General features: G+C 36.2%; 1 protein-coding gene across 1 annotated transcript; it reads right to left on the bottom strand.

Annotated features, from left to right (window-relative positions):
* Window positions 1–12,174: 12,174 nt before the first annotated feature.
* LOC128169869 (uncharacterized) lies at window positions 12,175–14,715 on the bottom strand. Its single transcript, XM_052835913.1, has 2 exons — window positions 14,456–14,715; window positions 12,175–14,365 (listed from the first exon to the last, which is right to left on the bottom strand). Exon 2 carries the CDS (start codon window positions 13,480–13,482, stop codon window positions 12,175–12,177), a length of 1,308 nt encoding a protein of 435 aa, XP_052691873.1. The 5' UTR covers window positions 13,483–14,365; window positions 14,456–14,715.
* Window positions 14,716–15,345: the final 630 nt, after the last annotated feature.

The raw sequence follows: 15,345 nt of genomic DNA, 5'->3' as shown, positions 1-15,345 counted from the left end.
ACCAATGTCACATTTAATTCAAGACAATATACCACTATATGGAGATGATACCAATTACTGGAAGACAATTAATTTGATTTCCATTTGTGTTATGACAAAATGCTCTGGTTTACATTTTTAGCATGTTTAAAACATAATGATATGGATCCATTTACTATTATGTTATCCAAACTTAAAAACAGAAAATCTTTTCTGAAAAATTAGAAACTGTGGCAATTTATCATGTACTGTATGTAAAACATATATGTAAAACCTTCAATAGTCGATGATAAAGAAAGGTAACTATTGCTGATTGAAGCATTTTTTGTAACAAACCTATACAATAAAATGTTATTCTGATCTAAAAAGCAGCGCTTCACTATGTTTTGTAATATGAATTGGCAATGTATATAACTATATATTATTTTCATATAAATTTAATATTTTTAATTTCATGCTGCGATAGTAAAATTTTGCCTTTTTTAACCACTATGTCTAGTTTTCTTCATATCATGATTTGACATATTATCAATTTTTGAAAAATCTAGCAGCGCTTCATTACTTCAACTTTGTTTCATTTGAATCTATTGATATTGACTTTGATGAAAATCAATATGAAATATTTTTAAAAATATATGGTGAAATTAATAGCAGAGGGATATTACACCTTAAGAAAAAAGTATAAAATTTGGTTGTCAGCCAATTTGAATAGCCATTTTTAGCTACTTAACGCCATATTCACGGAGGCCGGCATAATTTTTGGAATCAGCACACTTGAATAGTGTTTCAAAACCATGCATGGACCAAATAATATTTATTTGCCGTTAAAAGTTTTTTTTTTACTAAATCGAACTAGACTAACAGTCGTTTGAGATACAAATGGAATACAGTTAAACGACAATTTGAGTTAAAAGAGTGATACATACCATAACAATGACAAAATTCCACCAAAGTAATGTAAAACATCCACTTCATTGCAGACTGTTAAAATTGTAAGTTGTAGGAATATTTTGTTTTAATCATATAGAACACGGGAAGTATTATGTATTAGTATGTTTGTAAAAATAACCCCTCTACATACTTGCATGTGTAATAATTTGCCATTCTTGTTCATTTCCTTCCGCATTTAGATTCTGAAACGATGTAAGTATAGGCAGGCAACATCGCCACATATGATCATGAATTTTCATACGTTAATTAATGTATACTTGTTCATATGACTGCTCATATGATCTGCCACATGTGATACTCATATGTTTTGATATACAGATGATATACATGTGATTCTCATTTGAAATGCAGTATTCTACATCCATCATGTATTGTACCCACATTGTACCTACATTGTACCTAACAAATAAGACTAAGCCATACTACAGTCATGAACATGAATAGTATAGAACAAAACACAAACTAATACATGTACAGAAGCAAATCTAAAACCGGCAACCGCCACGGGGAGGGGGCATAATTTAATTTTTAATTTTGTTTGTAATAATTATATAGACCATTATACTTCCTATGACATAAAATGTTAAGATTATTGATTAACTGAAAATTCACTGCAAACAGTTCTACCCCAAATTGCACATAAAGTGCTGCTCATGTCACGATGTGTATTATCATATGGGCAGGGATCTCATCCTTCAGTTATGAAAATTATAATTTTTAAATGTATTACCGGAGTTTTCATGTAGCCTTCATTTTTAATTAAACTGGTACAAAACAGTGTTATTTAGGGGCAAACACATGGTGCGGGTATTACTGTCTAATGACAGCATCTAGTTTTTAACTGTAAAGATGTTGTTCTTTTAAAGAGACAGTACAGCTGGAAAACATAAATGTTTACTTCAGAATAACACATTGTATCGTACGGAAGTAAGAAATAACGTTGATTGTGACTCTTGAAGTACAAAGAAATCCCTTTCAAATCTTTTCAAACACTTAGCTAATGTTATTATGAGCTTCCGAAAATTAAAGGGTCGTACAGGCCAGATAAATCTCAAATCGTTTATTTGTACCACGTGGATTATAATTGACAGTATTTGAACCGTGCTGAAAGCTGATCTTCGGCTGGCTACGGTCATCATGGGATATGGGATAGAAGGGACTCTCTAAACGGAGCACATCACCATTTTCTCGATAACTTCAAAATCATTTACCAAATTTCATTTCATATTAAAACATGAACATACATAGATATGTCAAACTATCCCTAAAGGGGCCTCACTTACAAATTGAATTTAGTTTGCAACTCCTGTGATAAAATTAAACAAAATAGAAAACAAAAATTACCTACTTACGCAATAATAAGTCTGGTTATTTTAAAAGCTTTGAAAAATTATTATCTTAGAGAAGTCGATAAGACATTTTTATCAACACACCGGTCCAGAGGAATCTTCGCGAGCCCTGTATGTGTTTTGTTTATAGTAAATACGCATGCGTAATAGTATAGATGAGATGTATATATTCATGGACCATAAATAATTATTAATTTTAATGAAATAATCAACTTGATTTATTGGAGAAATTTGTAATTTTTCGAATATTTATACATTAATGAGTTGTAAAAAAAAAATACCGGTCTTTTAATTAGATGTGCCGTGCTGTCTCTTAAAAAAACATAGCATTACATCAACTGATGCTTGTTCCTTAAAAAATGTAATATATAGCTAGTTCGTTGTGAAAAAAATGTGCAGAAATATTTAACAACTTTACTGTTCCACCTTATGTGATTTGAATTGCCCTATATGTATATGTACTTTATAATTCAATAATTTACATGATGTTTTCAATCCAGCATGTTACAGAAAACAGTATCTTTTCCTTAAATATCAATTAAAGAAAAAGAGAGAATTGATAATCAATTTATTCTTCATAGATTATTATGTTTTTTTTTTTTCAAATTCTAGATTGTTCCATTAATCCAAGATAACTACGTGCAATATCTTGATGTATCAGTAAGCGATTAGCAATATACAAAAAGTTGATTTTTAGCAGTACACATTCGATTATCATATAGGCAGTTTAAATCGTCAATATCTACAAACGTATATAATGTGCACAATTTGTTTTCATTCTTTTTACTATGTAATCAACAATCTGCACTACATTTAGAGACTTCTTATTTACAAATATATACAGCGATAGTTTAAAGAGGATATGTTTTTTTTTGGTGCTATGTTCTAAATTGCACCCGGAAGATATGACCAAAAAAAATCTAAAATGAACTACATCTGTTGGAAGAACTTTTTAGATTAGCGCGTGTGTACTGATAAAACACTTAACAAATGGCTTTTTACCAATCAGGAAATGTGAGAAACGTTGTTGTTGCTCCTGAACATATTTTTGCAATGTATTTTGAACAAGAGGCTTACATGTACATTCCTTTACTGTTTAGGTCATCTGTGTCATGTAGGTGACCTATTGCAATCCGTTTTCATCCGTCGTCGCGAGCCATACATCTTTCGTTAACATTTGAACATTTTCAGCTACATCTCAGGGGGGAGTGAGTATACCTATAGTTCCAAAAAACAAAATCTTACCCACCATTTGTTTTCCCCCTATTAAGAAATTCCTAATCCGGGGGGGGGGGGGGGGGGGGGGGGGGGGGGCTCATATGCCTATGACTTCAACTTCTCCATATTTCAACCTTTTTAGGAATAATTATATTTCCTGAACAAAAAGTGGAGGGGGGATCTGAACCCTCTATGATGTTATGTGTCTAATGGTTAGGTCTAATTTGGCAAAAAAAGTGCCCCCCACCCCCCCTCTAGCCCCACCGGTTTCGACGCCTATGCTAGTTGATCGCTTGATATAAATAAACCAAAAGCAGAATACCCGTATGTATAGTCCAACCTTAACAATACGGAAATATTACAAATGCAACTTAGATAACTCTATGGAAATTTGATATCGATTCCAAAAAAATGTAACCATGATAAACATTGAACAATTTATATTGTGTTAAATGCAATATGATTTATTATGAATTGAAGTATGTAAACATGAATATCACGCAAATAATCTACAGTGTGCACGCACATTATATCCTGTTTGTTGAAATGGAGTAATTTTATTGAAAACCTACTGTGCAGAAATCTTCATTATTGTATATACCGTAGCATCGACAGCATTCAAGGACAAAAAAGTGTAACATCTAGGTCAGTAAAGTCAGGTTTATAAATAGCTTTAAAGCAGAAACACTCTACAACAGATTCACAGCAGGCATTTCGCATTAGAAGAGGGTGGCATTTGGAGGGGGCGAGGGGTCAGTCCCCACCCTCCCACTCACTTTTCGTCGCAGAAAATGTACATAAAATGTTGTATTAATCATAGGCGTCGGAACCCGGGGGGGGGGGGGGGGGGGCTTTTTTTTGCAAAGTTAGACCTTACCATTAGGCACATAGCATCAGAGAGGGTTCAGCCCCCCCCTCCCCTTTTTTGGTCGCAGGAAACATAATTGTTCTTAAATTTAAAAGATTGAAATATTGAGAAGTTGGAGTCAAAGTTAACTTACCCCCCCCCCCCCCCAATGGATTAGGAATTTCATGATTTGGAAAAAGAATGATTTGGTATGTAAGAATTTTTTTGGAACTTTAGGTAGCCCCCACCCCCACCCTCCCCCTAGGGATTAGGATTTTCCTGATTTGGGGAATTAGGTTTTCTGTTTTGCTTCTTTACATTTCTGAAGATTAGTCTAGCCCCCCCCCCCCCCCCCCCCCTCTCCCCGCGACTTTCAATTTGCTTCCGACGCCAGTGATAATTTAATATTTATATTTTATGATATTGGGAAGTTGCGTAAGTTTTGGAATTGGAGCCCCCCCCCCCCCCCACACACACACACACTCAAGTTTAGAAACGAATGATATGTGCCTACAAAAATTCCACAGATTTGTTTTAATTTCCTCTTTGTTATTTAATCTCGACAACTCACACTACGAACAACTTATGCTATCGTGGTTTTTTCCCGGTTTGTTGCCATAACTCATATGAAAACAATTGAGGATGGGGGACACCTTGGAATTTATCAAGAGTAGTTGTTGAACCAATACAAAAACAATTAACACAACATCAAGGCAAGAACGTTGTATTTATTATGTGTGTGTTTGTTTTATTTGATTATAAATTGTAAATAGAATTAAACACTAAGATTTTAGTAGGTACTTCTTTGAAAATTAACGAGGCCGAGTACAGAACGAGTACGCACGCTTTCGCGCAGCGTTTCATTGGTATTGTGACGTCATAGTTTTGCTTTGTTGACGCCATGGCGTAATAGTTTCAACTGCAGATATTCAGCAAAATTTGTTGAAAATAGCTCGATTGATGCGTAAAATTGATATTATATTGTGGAATAAACATAAATGTCTCGAAGTATAAGCTATATTTGGGCTCGGTTCGAATACGTGAAGAGGGTTCAGCAGGCCTGGCCCTCTGTCACGTTTTCTTTACCCGCCTAAATATAGCTTAATTTCTATATTTCAAGACAGTAACCATGTATTTTATATTAATGACCCTTAATATGCGATGTTATATATTTATTTATTACTTTAATGTGTCTGAATGTTTTAATAATACTATAAAAATTTCCATTTCCGTCTTTGTCAAATAAAAAAAAATAGCCATTATCTGGCAAACTGGGAAATTAGGCATACAAAAAACAACTTTGATAAGACCCCTGGATCAAACCAGGAGGTAAAAGGTTTTTTTTATTTGACCATTTGATGTCTTTAAGCAATAACTTTAATATGTAGAACAGTAAAAGAAATCCATAGGGCAGAAGTTTAAAAAAATGTAAAAAACATGCAAAATTGATACATTTCAGGCAAAATCCCATAGGGTCCCATGTTAAAGATTAACAAACTTTGAGATGACCCCTTGAACAAACGGTGTGGTAAATGTCTGATTTTTTTTCCCTTAAAATAATAATTATATCGGTAGAAATTCATGTAAAAAATTTCATTAAAAAATCTAGGGCAGAAAAAATTAGACCCGGCCTCGTTAAAGTATTATAACATGTTGAATGATAGTTGTATTAATGTTCTACATTATAACATTAGCTATCTTTTATTTTTGAAACTTTTTCAACACGATCTCTATTAACGTTTAAATAAATCTATCAATTTAAATATAACTTGAAACCACGTCTTGCATTTCAAATAATCATTACCAGATAAAAACGAGGAAGTGATGAACTAATGCGTGACGGTTTCAGTCAAATGAACTGTAAATTGTAAGTTAATCAAACAAGACTGGTATTAAGTGCACTTTCTAGACTTTTCAGTATTACATGTTAATAAAACATTGTTTAACATGAATTCATCAGGCGATCGGAGAAAACCACTACAGAGGCTTACAATTACCTTCTACATTTTACATCCGTTTTGATCAGAATTTCCCTCAAACTTTCCTGTAGGGTATTTTTAATATGTATGATAATGTAATGCTTTGTAGTATGAACACAGCTTTAATTCCTTTATTTGACTATACATAATATATATTAAGAAACTGAAACTGAAAAATATACACTCATTTAAATACCTGACAAATAGGTCATTAACGTATAATTTTTCACAACTGCTCACTTGATCATTATTTTGATTTCATTGGTTTTAAGCCTATCATGACAATGACTATAATACATGTAGTTGGTGTGAAACCTAACTGAATATATTACTACGCAAAACTTTTAAAAATGTAACTAAACACAAAGCTATAATCAATTCAATCCGGAATTAAAATGTCTGATAGGAAAAGGGTGACAACTCTATGTTGTAACAATACAGATACGATATTTATTGCATTGGATTTACGCAGTTCATTTCAAGTTAATGTTTGGTTTTTACGCAATGGTTAATTTCATTTTCTTATTAAATCATGTCTTTTTGTCAAAAGGTTCCTAAACATATTTTTTATTCGGCGTCTTAAGTTTTATAAAGTATTCATTTTCAAACAAAACAAACCATACATATTCTTTTGTTAAAACCCAATCCCCAATAATGGCATTTGGCCTTTTTGTTGAAATTGTGCTTGTTATTTTCCATCTGATTAGAATTAAGAAAAATGTGAATTTTTGTCTCGTATAATAGTTGTCATTCCTTACATCATTTACCACCAGATGGCGCAACGACATTACATACCGTAAAGTTTATCTTTCATTAACTACTCTTAAACACAGAAAGGCATATGTTTACCTGTTTACCTGATGTTTTAAACGTTTAATAATTGAGGCAAATATAGACTCAGCATATATTAAACCTAAATACTAGTCTAACGTTTATTGAAACTTGTTAAAGAGATTCATAACAATAAGAAACATATCTAACAAGGACACCGCTAAGCGGAGCATCCCCTCGCGACATAAGTCATTGTGTGTAGGGATGCATTATTAAGCAATATATAGTTATGTTAATGAGAAGACCACATTCTACTAACTCTCCATTACATTTTCTTTACCTGTACTAGATCTAAATCCAAAAAATATCAAGTTGTTGATTTGAACTGCTTACTTTCACTTTGGTTTCAAAGAAGTGAAGTGGAAGATTGATAACTCGTATACAAAATTGATTATAAAATTGATTTAATGAAATAATAATTTGTAATAGTATTAATGGTTTGGAAAGGCACATGCATTTTTTCTTTGTTATTTTACAGAAGTGTGCAATCTATGATAAATATTTTTAGTTTTGAACGAATTTTGTCATAATGTATGCCCCCCCCCCTCCTTTACCATGGTGTAATTTTATCTAAGTTTTTGTCCCCCGCCGCAACGCGGTGCGGGGACATAGAAATTCCGGGCGTCCGTCCGTGTGTCCGTGGGTCCTTCCGTCACACTTTTTTGTAAGCGCTTTCATGCTGTGAGGATGTGTGATTATGCATCCTGATGAACTTACATAAATCAACAGAACAAGTATGAACTTTTTAACAAAATATTTAATAACAAAATAAAATAAAATTAAACAGAAAACTCAACGAGAAAAAACCAAACAAACAAAAATATACAAATTAAATAATGAAATGAAGGAAAAGTCTATATAGTCAGCCCGGTTCCGGTGCACGTGGTGTTTAAGAACCCTCAGGTGAACACGTGGTTACAGTCAGGTTTAGGTATATCGGAAACCACCAGAACTAAGTTGAAGTACATGTAGAAAGTTCACATACTGCACGGGTCTATCGAGGCTTCATTAGACGAAAGTTTTCCTTGGAAATGTAAATAACCCATGGCCTCGTCCACGCTGATTGGAGGTTTCTTTCAATAAACTCAATAAACAGAATATAAGTTTTCAAATGACACAAATTATATAAATATCAAACTTTCACAATGTTAAGTTAAAGCACGTATCTGCATTGACGAATATAAATTGGTAAAACTGCGAGGATCACCCTCAGGTATAAATTCATAAGTAGTTTTAGAGATGTGTCGAAAGGGCCGCCGTAGTTCACTCACTCACTGTAGAACAGCGGTCTCTATAAATTATCCCATGAAAATGGAAACGGCTACTCATAAATACAGGAGCCGGAAATATTTCAGCACCCAAGAACCCTCCTTCCCTGACAGGTATTGACGTTCTGTAGGGACGGGGAAATTTACAGCAAAACAAGGCAGAAAAGACCCTAATAAAATAAACAAAAAGAAAAACATACTACCGAAAACCTATTCAAACACGTGTGGTTAAAACGTACAAAAATGGGTTGTTTAAATACCTGATGTTTTTCTAAAACAGGCCCCTGAGCACTAGACGGGATGACGACCACGTCTATCGGCTGATGTTCCCGGGTACTGCCCGTGCATACTTTTACCAACTATTTAAGGTATCAACGAGGGGCTCCCCACAGGATTGATATGTTACCACGGTAACCAAGGGTCAAAGTATTAAAACAAGGGGCTCTCCAAAGGATAAACCGAAAAGGTGAACCAAGGGGAATTATAATTATACACAACGAATTTTAGTTTGTTACATACCTCCCTCTTATAAGACTAAACAACATTTAGTCCACCCAAACCAACAAACTAAAATTGAAAATAAACAAACGCAAACTATATACAAATGACTTATATAAATCCATATTTATCCAGACACAAAGCTATAGCATATAATTAGTCAATCGCATCATCCGAACACATTCTTGACAAAGAGTCTGCAACTGAATTCTGTGTACCACGAATATACCTAATCGAGAACACAAACTCCTGCAAAAGAAGACTCCATCGTAACAATCTTTGATTAGATAGCTTTGACCTCTGTAACCACTGCAATGGTGCATGATCAGTCTCGATTTCAAATGGTTTACCTTCTAAATACACCCTGAGACTCTGAACCGCCCACACAATAGCTAGGCACTCTTTTTCTACCACAGCATAATTTCTCTCAGCAGGACTGAACTTTTTGCTTAAAAAACAAATTGGATGCTTACCATCTTCAAACTCTTGCTCTAGTACTGCGCCTGCACCGTGTGCGCTTGCGTCTGTGCGCAAAATAAATGATCTGCTAAAGTCTGGACTTCGAAGAACTGGTTCTGATAGTAACTTACCTTTCAACTCTTTGAAGGAGTGATCAAGGTCGTCTGTCCATTTGATCTTGTTGGGCGTTCTCTTTCTCGTCAGGTCTGTAAGCGGAAGTGCTACTGTGGCAAAGTTTGGAATAAATTTCCGGTAGAACCCAATCATACCTAGAAAAGACTTTACCTTTTTCTTTGTAGTTGGAATCGGAAAGTTTTGTATGGCTTCTACTTTCGACATCATCGGTTTTATTTTCCCACTCCCTATGGTATGACCAAGAAAACAAAGTTCATTAAAACCAAACTCACATTTTGCCGGTCGAGCTGCTAAGTTTGCTTTTCTCAAGGCTTCGAACACTGTCCCCAGATGTTCAAGATGTTCTTCCCAGGTGTTGCTATAAATACCAATATCATCAATGAATGCCTCCGTGAAATCCTCCAGCCCTGTAAGAACTTTGCTTACCAGTCTAACAAAAGTAGCCGGTGCGTTCACCATTCCGAATGGCATAACTGTAAAACTGAAATGTCCAAATGGTGTTACAAATGCACTTTTACGCTTAGCGTCATCGTCTAATGGTACTTGCCAATATCCTTTTGTGAGGTCTAATTTGCTGATGAATTTAGCTTTGCTGATCTTATTCAAAATAGCATCTATTCTAGGCATTGGTCTAGGATCAAATACCGTAATCTTATTCAACTCCCGGAAGTCAACGCAGAATCTCAGCGAGTTGTCTTTCTTCTTGATGAGGACGACTGGTGCTGAATACGGACTGTCCGTTTCCTCAATGATACCAAGGTCCATCATTTGCTGTAACTCACGCTTCACTTTGTCTTGTAATGCATAGGGGATCGGATATGGTTTCATCTGAATTGGCACCTCCGTAGAAGTTTTCAATGAATGTTTCATCAAATGCGTTCTCTTGGGGACATCTGTGAAAATATCACCAAATTCTTCAACTAACCTCTGAATCTGATCCATTTGCTCTGCAGTCAGGTTTGTTGAATACTGTACGTCAGTTGCTGATTCTGTCTGTTGTAGGGTCGGAACTCTATCTGACACCACGTCGTCTGCTATCTGAACGTCGTCATTGGCTAAACTAGAAATAACATTCAAACATGCCATAATTTCAGACTTACTGTTTTCCTCCGGCTCTCTCTCGAACCATTCCTTCAGCATATTCACATGGTAAACAGTCTCTTTGCTTTTGGACAACCTCACTTTGAAATCAACAGGACTTACTTTTTGTGTCACCTCATACGGACCTTTCCACTGCGCCAATAGTTTCGAAGTGCTTGTAGGCAACAAAACTAAGACTTTTTGACCTACTTCAAAATTTCTGTTTCTGGCGTTTTTATCATAGTATCTTTTCTGATTCTTCTTTGCTAGAGATTCCATATCTGTAACCATTTTACGTACTGTCTCCATCCGTTCTCGGGTTTCCATCAGGTAACTTAAAACTGACGTTTGTTCCTCGGTTGGTTCTTCCCACTGCTCCTTTAATATGTCCAGGGGGCCTCTGACATGTCTGGCATAAAGAAGTTCAAATGGAGTAAAACCTGTTGATTCGTTCGGGACCTCTCTATAGGCAAAAAGTACATATGGTAAATGAACATCCCATTTTAATGGCTCTACAACTGCATATGCTTTCAACATCTGTTTAAGAGTCCCATTAAATCTTTCTACTAGCCCGTTTGCTTGGGGATGATAAGGGGTAGTTGACAGCTTACGGACCTTAAGCATTTTGCACAGTTCTGATATGAGAGATGACATAAAATTTGTCCCCTGATCTGATAAAATTTCTTTAGGAAAACCTACCCTTGAGAACATTTCTATCAGCGCATTTGCCACACTTTCTGCGTCTTGGTTTTTCATCGGAAAAGCCTCTGGAAATCGAGTGGCATAATCCATACATACCAGAATATACCTGTTTTTCTTTTCTGTCATCGGTAATGGGCCCACAAAATCAATCGCTACTCTGGAAAATGGAACATCGACCTTTGGAATTGGCACCAATTTCGCTTTTGGCGTTCTCCCTCTTTTCGTCCCCTTTTGACAAATAGAGCATGACTTACAATACCGAGATATATCTATATACATACCTGGCCAAAAGAAGTTTCTCATAATTCTTTCTCTTGTTTTCTTGTTTCCAATATGTCCAGCCAGTGGCGTGTCGTGAGCTAATGACATAATACTACTGCGCAGGTTCTTTGGAGCAACAATCTGGAATACCTTTTCGCCAGAGTCTGAGTCAAAAACTCTATACAGTAAATCATTTTTCAAGATGAAATAAGACTTTCCTTCATGTGGACCATTTTGGGCCATCTCTAACACCGATTTCAAGCTGTCGTCAGTTTTCTGATGCTCGATCAATTTCTCTCTATTACACCACATACCTTCATGTTCTGTGTCCACTTCTTTCAAATCATCCAGCTTTGGTTTCTTTGCATCCTCCTGTTTCCTTGTCTCTGATCTAGTTTGAACAACTCCACATTCTTTTTCATCCACTGTTTCTGCAGTCTCAATCATGGTCAAAGGTGCTGCCTCTCTCGGTACTACAATGCTTACATTGTTGCCAATGATTACATCAGCAAAAGGTGAGTCAAGACATAGCGCGTGCACCTTACCTGAAATGTATGGCGTTTTCACACTTACTATCGCCTCACTGCAAGTTCTCCTTGTACCATCGGCCAAAGTGATTACTTTTGTTCTCCCCGTTTTTTCATCATCTGAAACCAACTTACTATTAACAAACATCCAGTGTCCCTCAAAACTGAGACAACTTTTTCACCAACTTCCCCACTTACCAAATCTAGACCCGATTCACAACATGTTTCAAGACTAGACTCATCAGTAGCTGATACGCCAGACAACTTAACAACCATCTTATTCTCATTAACACCATCACCCTGATCAGAAACTATCATATTTTCATCAAGACACAAACCAAACCGCTCTTTCGACTTTTGATTCCCTGGGTGGTTTTGATTAAAAGGAGGTTTCGACTGATATGTACTACGCAAAGGACAATTTGGCGCAATATGTCCTACCCGGGTACACTTGTAACATGTTTTACTTTGCTCTGATGGCGAGACATGCTTACCCCTTTGGAACTGACCTGAACCAAACTTATTGGGTCTGGGACCCGGCTTTTCCCCTGCGTTACCTCGTCCACCACCTGCATTACTGCCTTTATGTGCAACCTGAAATGACTCCGACAAAGTTATAACATCTTTGATAGACTTTGGAGTATGCTCACGAACCCACAATTGCAAATCATTTGAACAACTTCCTATCACCTGTTCTCTCAAAATCAAATCAAACAACAATTCAAAGTCTGACCCAATATCCTCCCTATCACACCAATGGTGAAAGAACCTTTCTGCACGAACAACAAAATCTTTAAATGACTCATCACTGAACTGTCTACACTTCCTAAACTTATCCCGATAAGCCTCTGAAGTCAATTCATACCTTTTCAGAATAGCAGTTTTGATAGCATCGTAATTATCACTCTCCTCATCTGACAATCTAGAATAGGCCTCAAGAGCTTTACCCGATAGCATGGGGACTAAACGAACCGCCCATTGAGATTTATCCCACTTTTGTAAGCCCGCTATTTTCTCAAATGATTTTAGAAAAACATCAGGGTCTTGACCTTCTTCAAATTTGGGCAACTTTACACTAGGAGTTTGAACACTCTGAGGGGAGTGACCAGTTTCTAACTCTCTTTCTTTAAGAGCTAACTCTTTCAACTTAATCTCTTTCTCAGCCTCCCACTTATCTCTGTCTCTCTTAGCTTGACGCTCCTCTCTTTCATGAGCTAACCTTACTTTCTCAAGTTCTCGCTCAGCTTCTTTCTCTGCCCTCACTGCCTCTCTTTCAGCCCTAGCAGACTCTCTCTCAGCTCTCATTGCCTCCTGCTCCTGACGCCACACCTCTAAACAGTCCTTGACGCTTGACCCTTTCGCGATAAGCTCGGTCATCCATTTCGGCATATGTGACATTGTGAAAGTTTATGCGCTGAAACATACAAAAATAAGAAATATCAAAGTCAAAATTTCTAACATGCAAACACAAGAAAATCTTTTGATTTATGCAAGCTCAGATGCATCCCACCGCTGCCACCATTTGTGAGGATGTGTGATTATGCATCCTGATGAACTTACATAAATCAACAGAACAAGTATGAACTTTTTAACAAAATATTTAATAACAAAATAAAATAAAATTAAACAGAAAACTCAACGAGAAAAAACCAAACAAACAAAAATATACAAATTAAATAATGAAATGAAGGAAAAGTCTATATAGTCAGCCCGGTTCCGGTGCACGTGGTGTTTAAGAACCCTCAGGTGAACACGTGGTTACAGTCAGGTTTAGGTATATCGGAAACCACCAGAACTAAGTTGAAGTACATGTAGAAAGTTCACATGCTGCACGGGTCTATCGAGGCTTCATTAGACGAAAGTTTTCCTTGGAAATGTAAATAACCCATGGCCTCGTCCACGCTGATTGGAGGTTTCTTTCAATAAACTCAATAAACAGAATATAAGTTTTCAAATGACACAAATTATATAAATATCAAACTTTCACAATGTTAAGTTAAAGCACGTATCTGCATTGACGATTATAAATTGGTAAAACTGCGAGGATCACCCTCAGGTATAAATTCATAAGTAGTTTTAGAGATGTGTCGAAAGGGCCGCCGTAGTTCACTCACTCACTGTAGAACAGCGGTCTCTATAAATTATCCCATGAAAATGGAAACGGCTACTCATAAATACAGGAGCCGGAAATATTTCAGCACCCAAGAACCCTCCTTCCCTGACAGGTATTGACGTTCTGTAGGGACGGGGAAATTTACAGCAAAACAAGGCAGAAAAGACCCTAATAAAATAAACAAAAAGAAAAACATACTACCGAAAACCTATTCAAACACGTGTGGTTAAAACGTACAAAAATGGGTTGTTTAAATACCTGATGTTTTTCTAAAACAGGCCCCTGAGCACTAGACGGGATGACGACCACGTCTATCGGCTGATGTTCCCGGGTACTGCCCGTGCATACTTTTACCAACTATTTAAGGTATCAACGAGGGGCTCCCCACAGGATTGATATGTTACCACGGTAACCAAGGGTCAAAGTATTAAAACAAGGGGCTCTCCAAAGGATAAACCGAAAAGGTGAACCAAGGGGAATTATAATTATACACAACGAATTTTAGTTTGTTACACATGCCTACAAATTTTGACGGATTTTCATTAAATTTATACCAAATGTTTATACCACTAATACCTTGGTCAAGTTCCTAAATCAGCCTTGGTCGATAGACTCGATACTAGTATACTGCTTGACCGGCGGGGGACCCAGGAATTCTATTCTAGTTGCATAAAAAATTGACCAATTAATGTGAGATTGCATTTGTTTTAAGCTTTTACAATGAGGCATATTTGTGCAAAGGTTGAGGAAATTCTATTGGAAGGTTTTTTTTATTAATTTACTAGAAAATTGAAATGGAGTGCACACACACACATACACACACACATACACACATGCATACACACATACATACGAACACACACATGCACGGTAGCGATGCTATATCCCCTTTGCAACAAGTTGCGCAAGGGTATAATAAATATTAAAACATGTACAGATAAGAAATACAATTTCACAAACTAGGAATCTATTAACATTTTCTGATTTTGATGGCAAATCAACGATTGTGTAACTCCTTTTCTGACACTATATTGTAACCATTTTCTTTGTGTAGTAAGCCAAACGGGATGAAGCATCTCTCAAACATGACATATAGAATAAGCGTATTGATATACACTGCATGTACAATTTGTAACTGGTTTTATGAA

The sequence above is a fragment of the Crassostrea angulata genome, unplaced genomic scaffold (genome assembly GCF_025612915.1).
Source record: "Crassostrea angulata isolate pt1a10 unplaced genomic scaffold, ASM2561291v2 HiC_scaffold_242, whole genome shotgun sequence".
NCBI classification, from domain to species: domain Eukaryota; kingdom Metazoa; phylum Mollusca; class Bivalvia; order Ostreida; family Ostreidae; genus Magallana; species Magallana angulata.
Note: the sequence above shows the minus strand (reverse complement) of the source record. Positions and strands in the feature narration are given on the sequence as shown.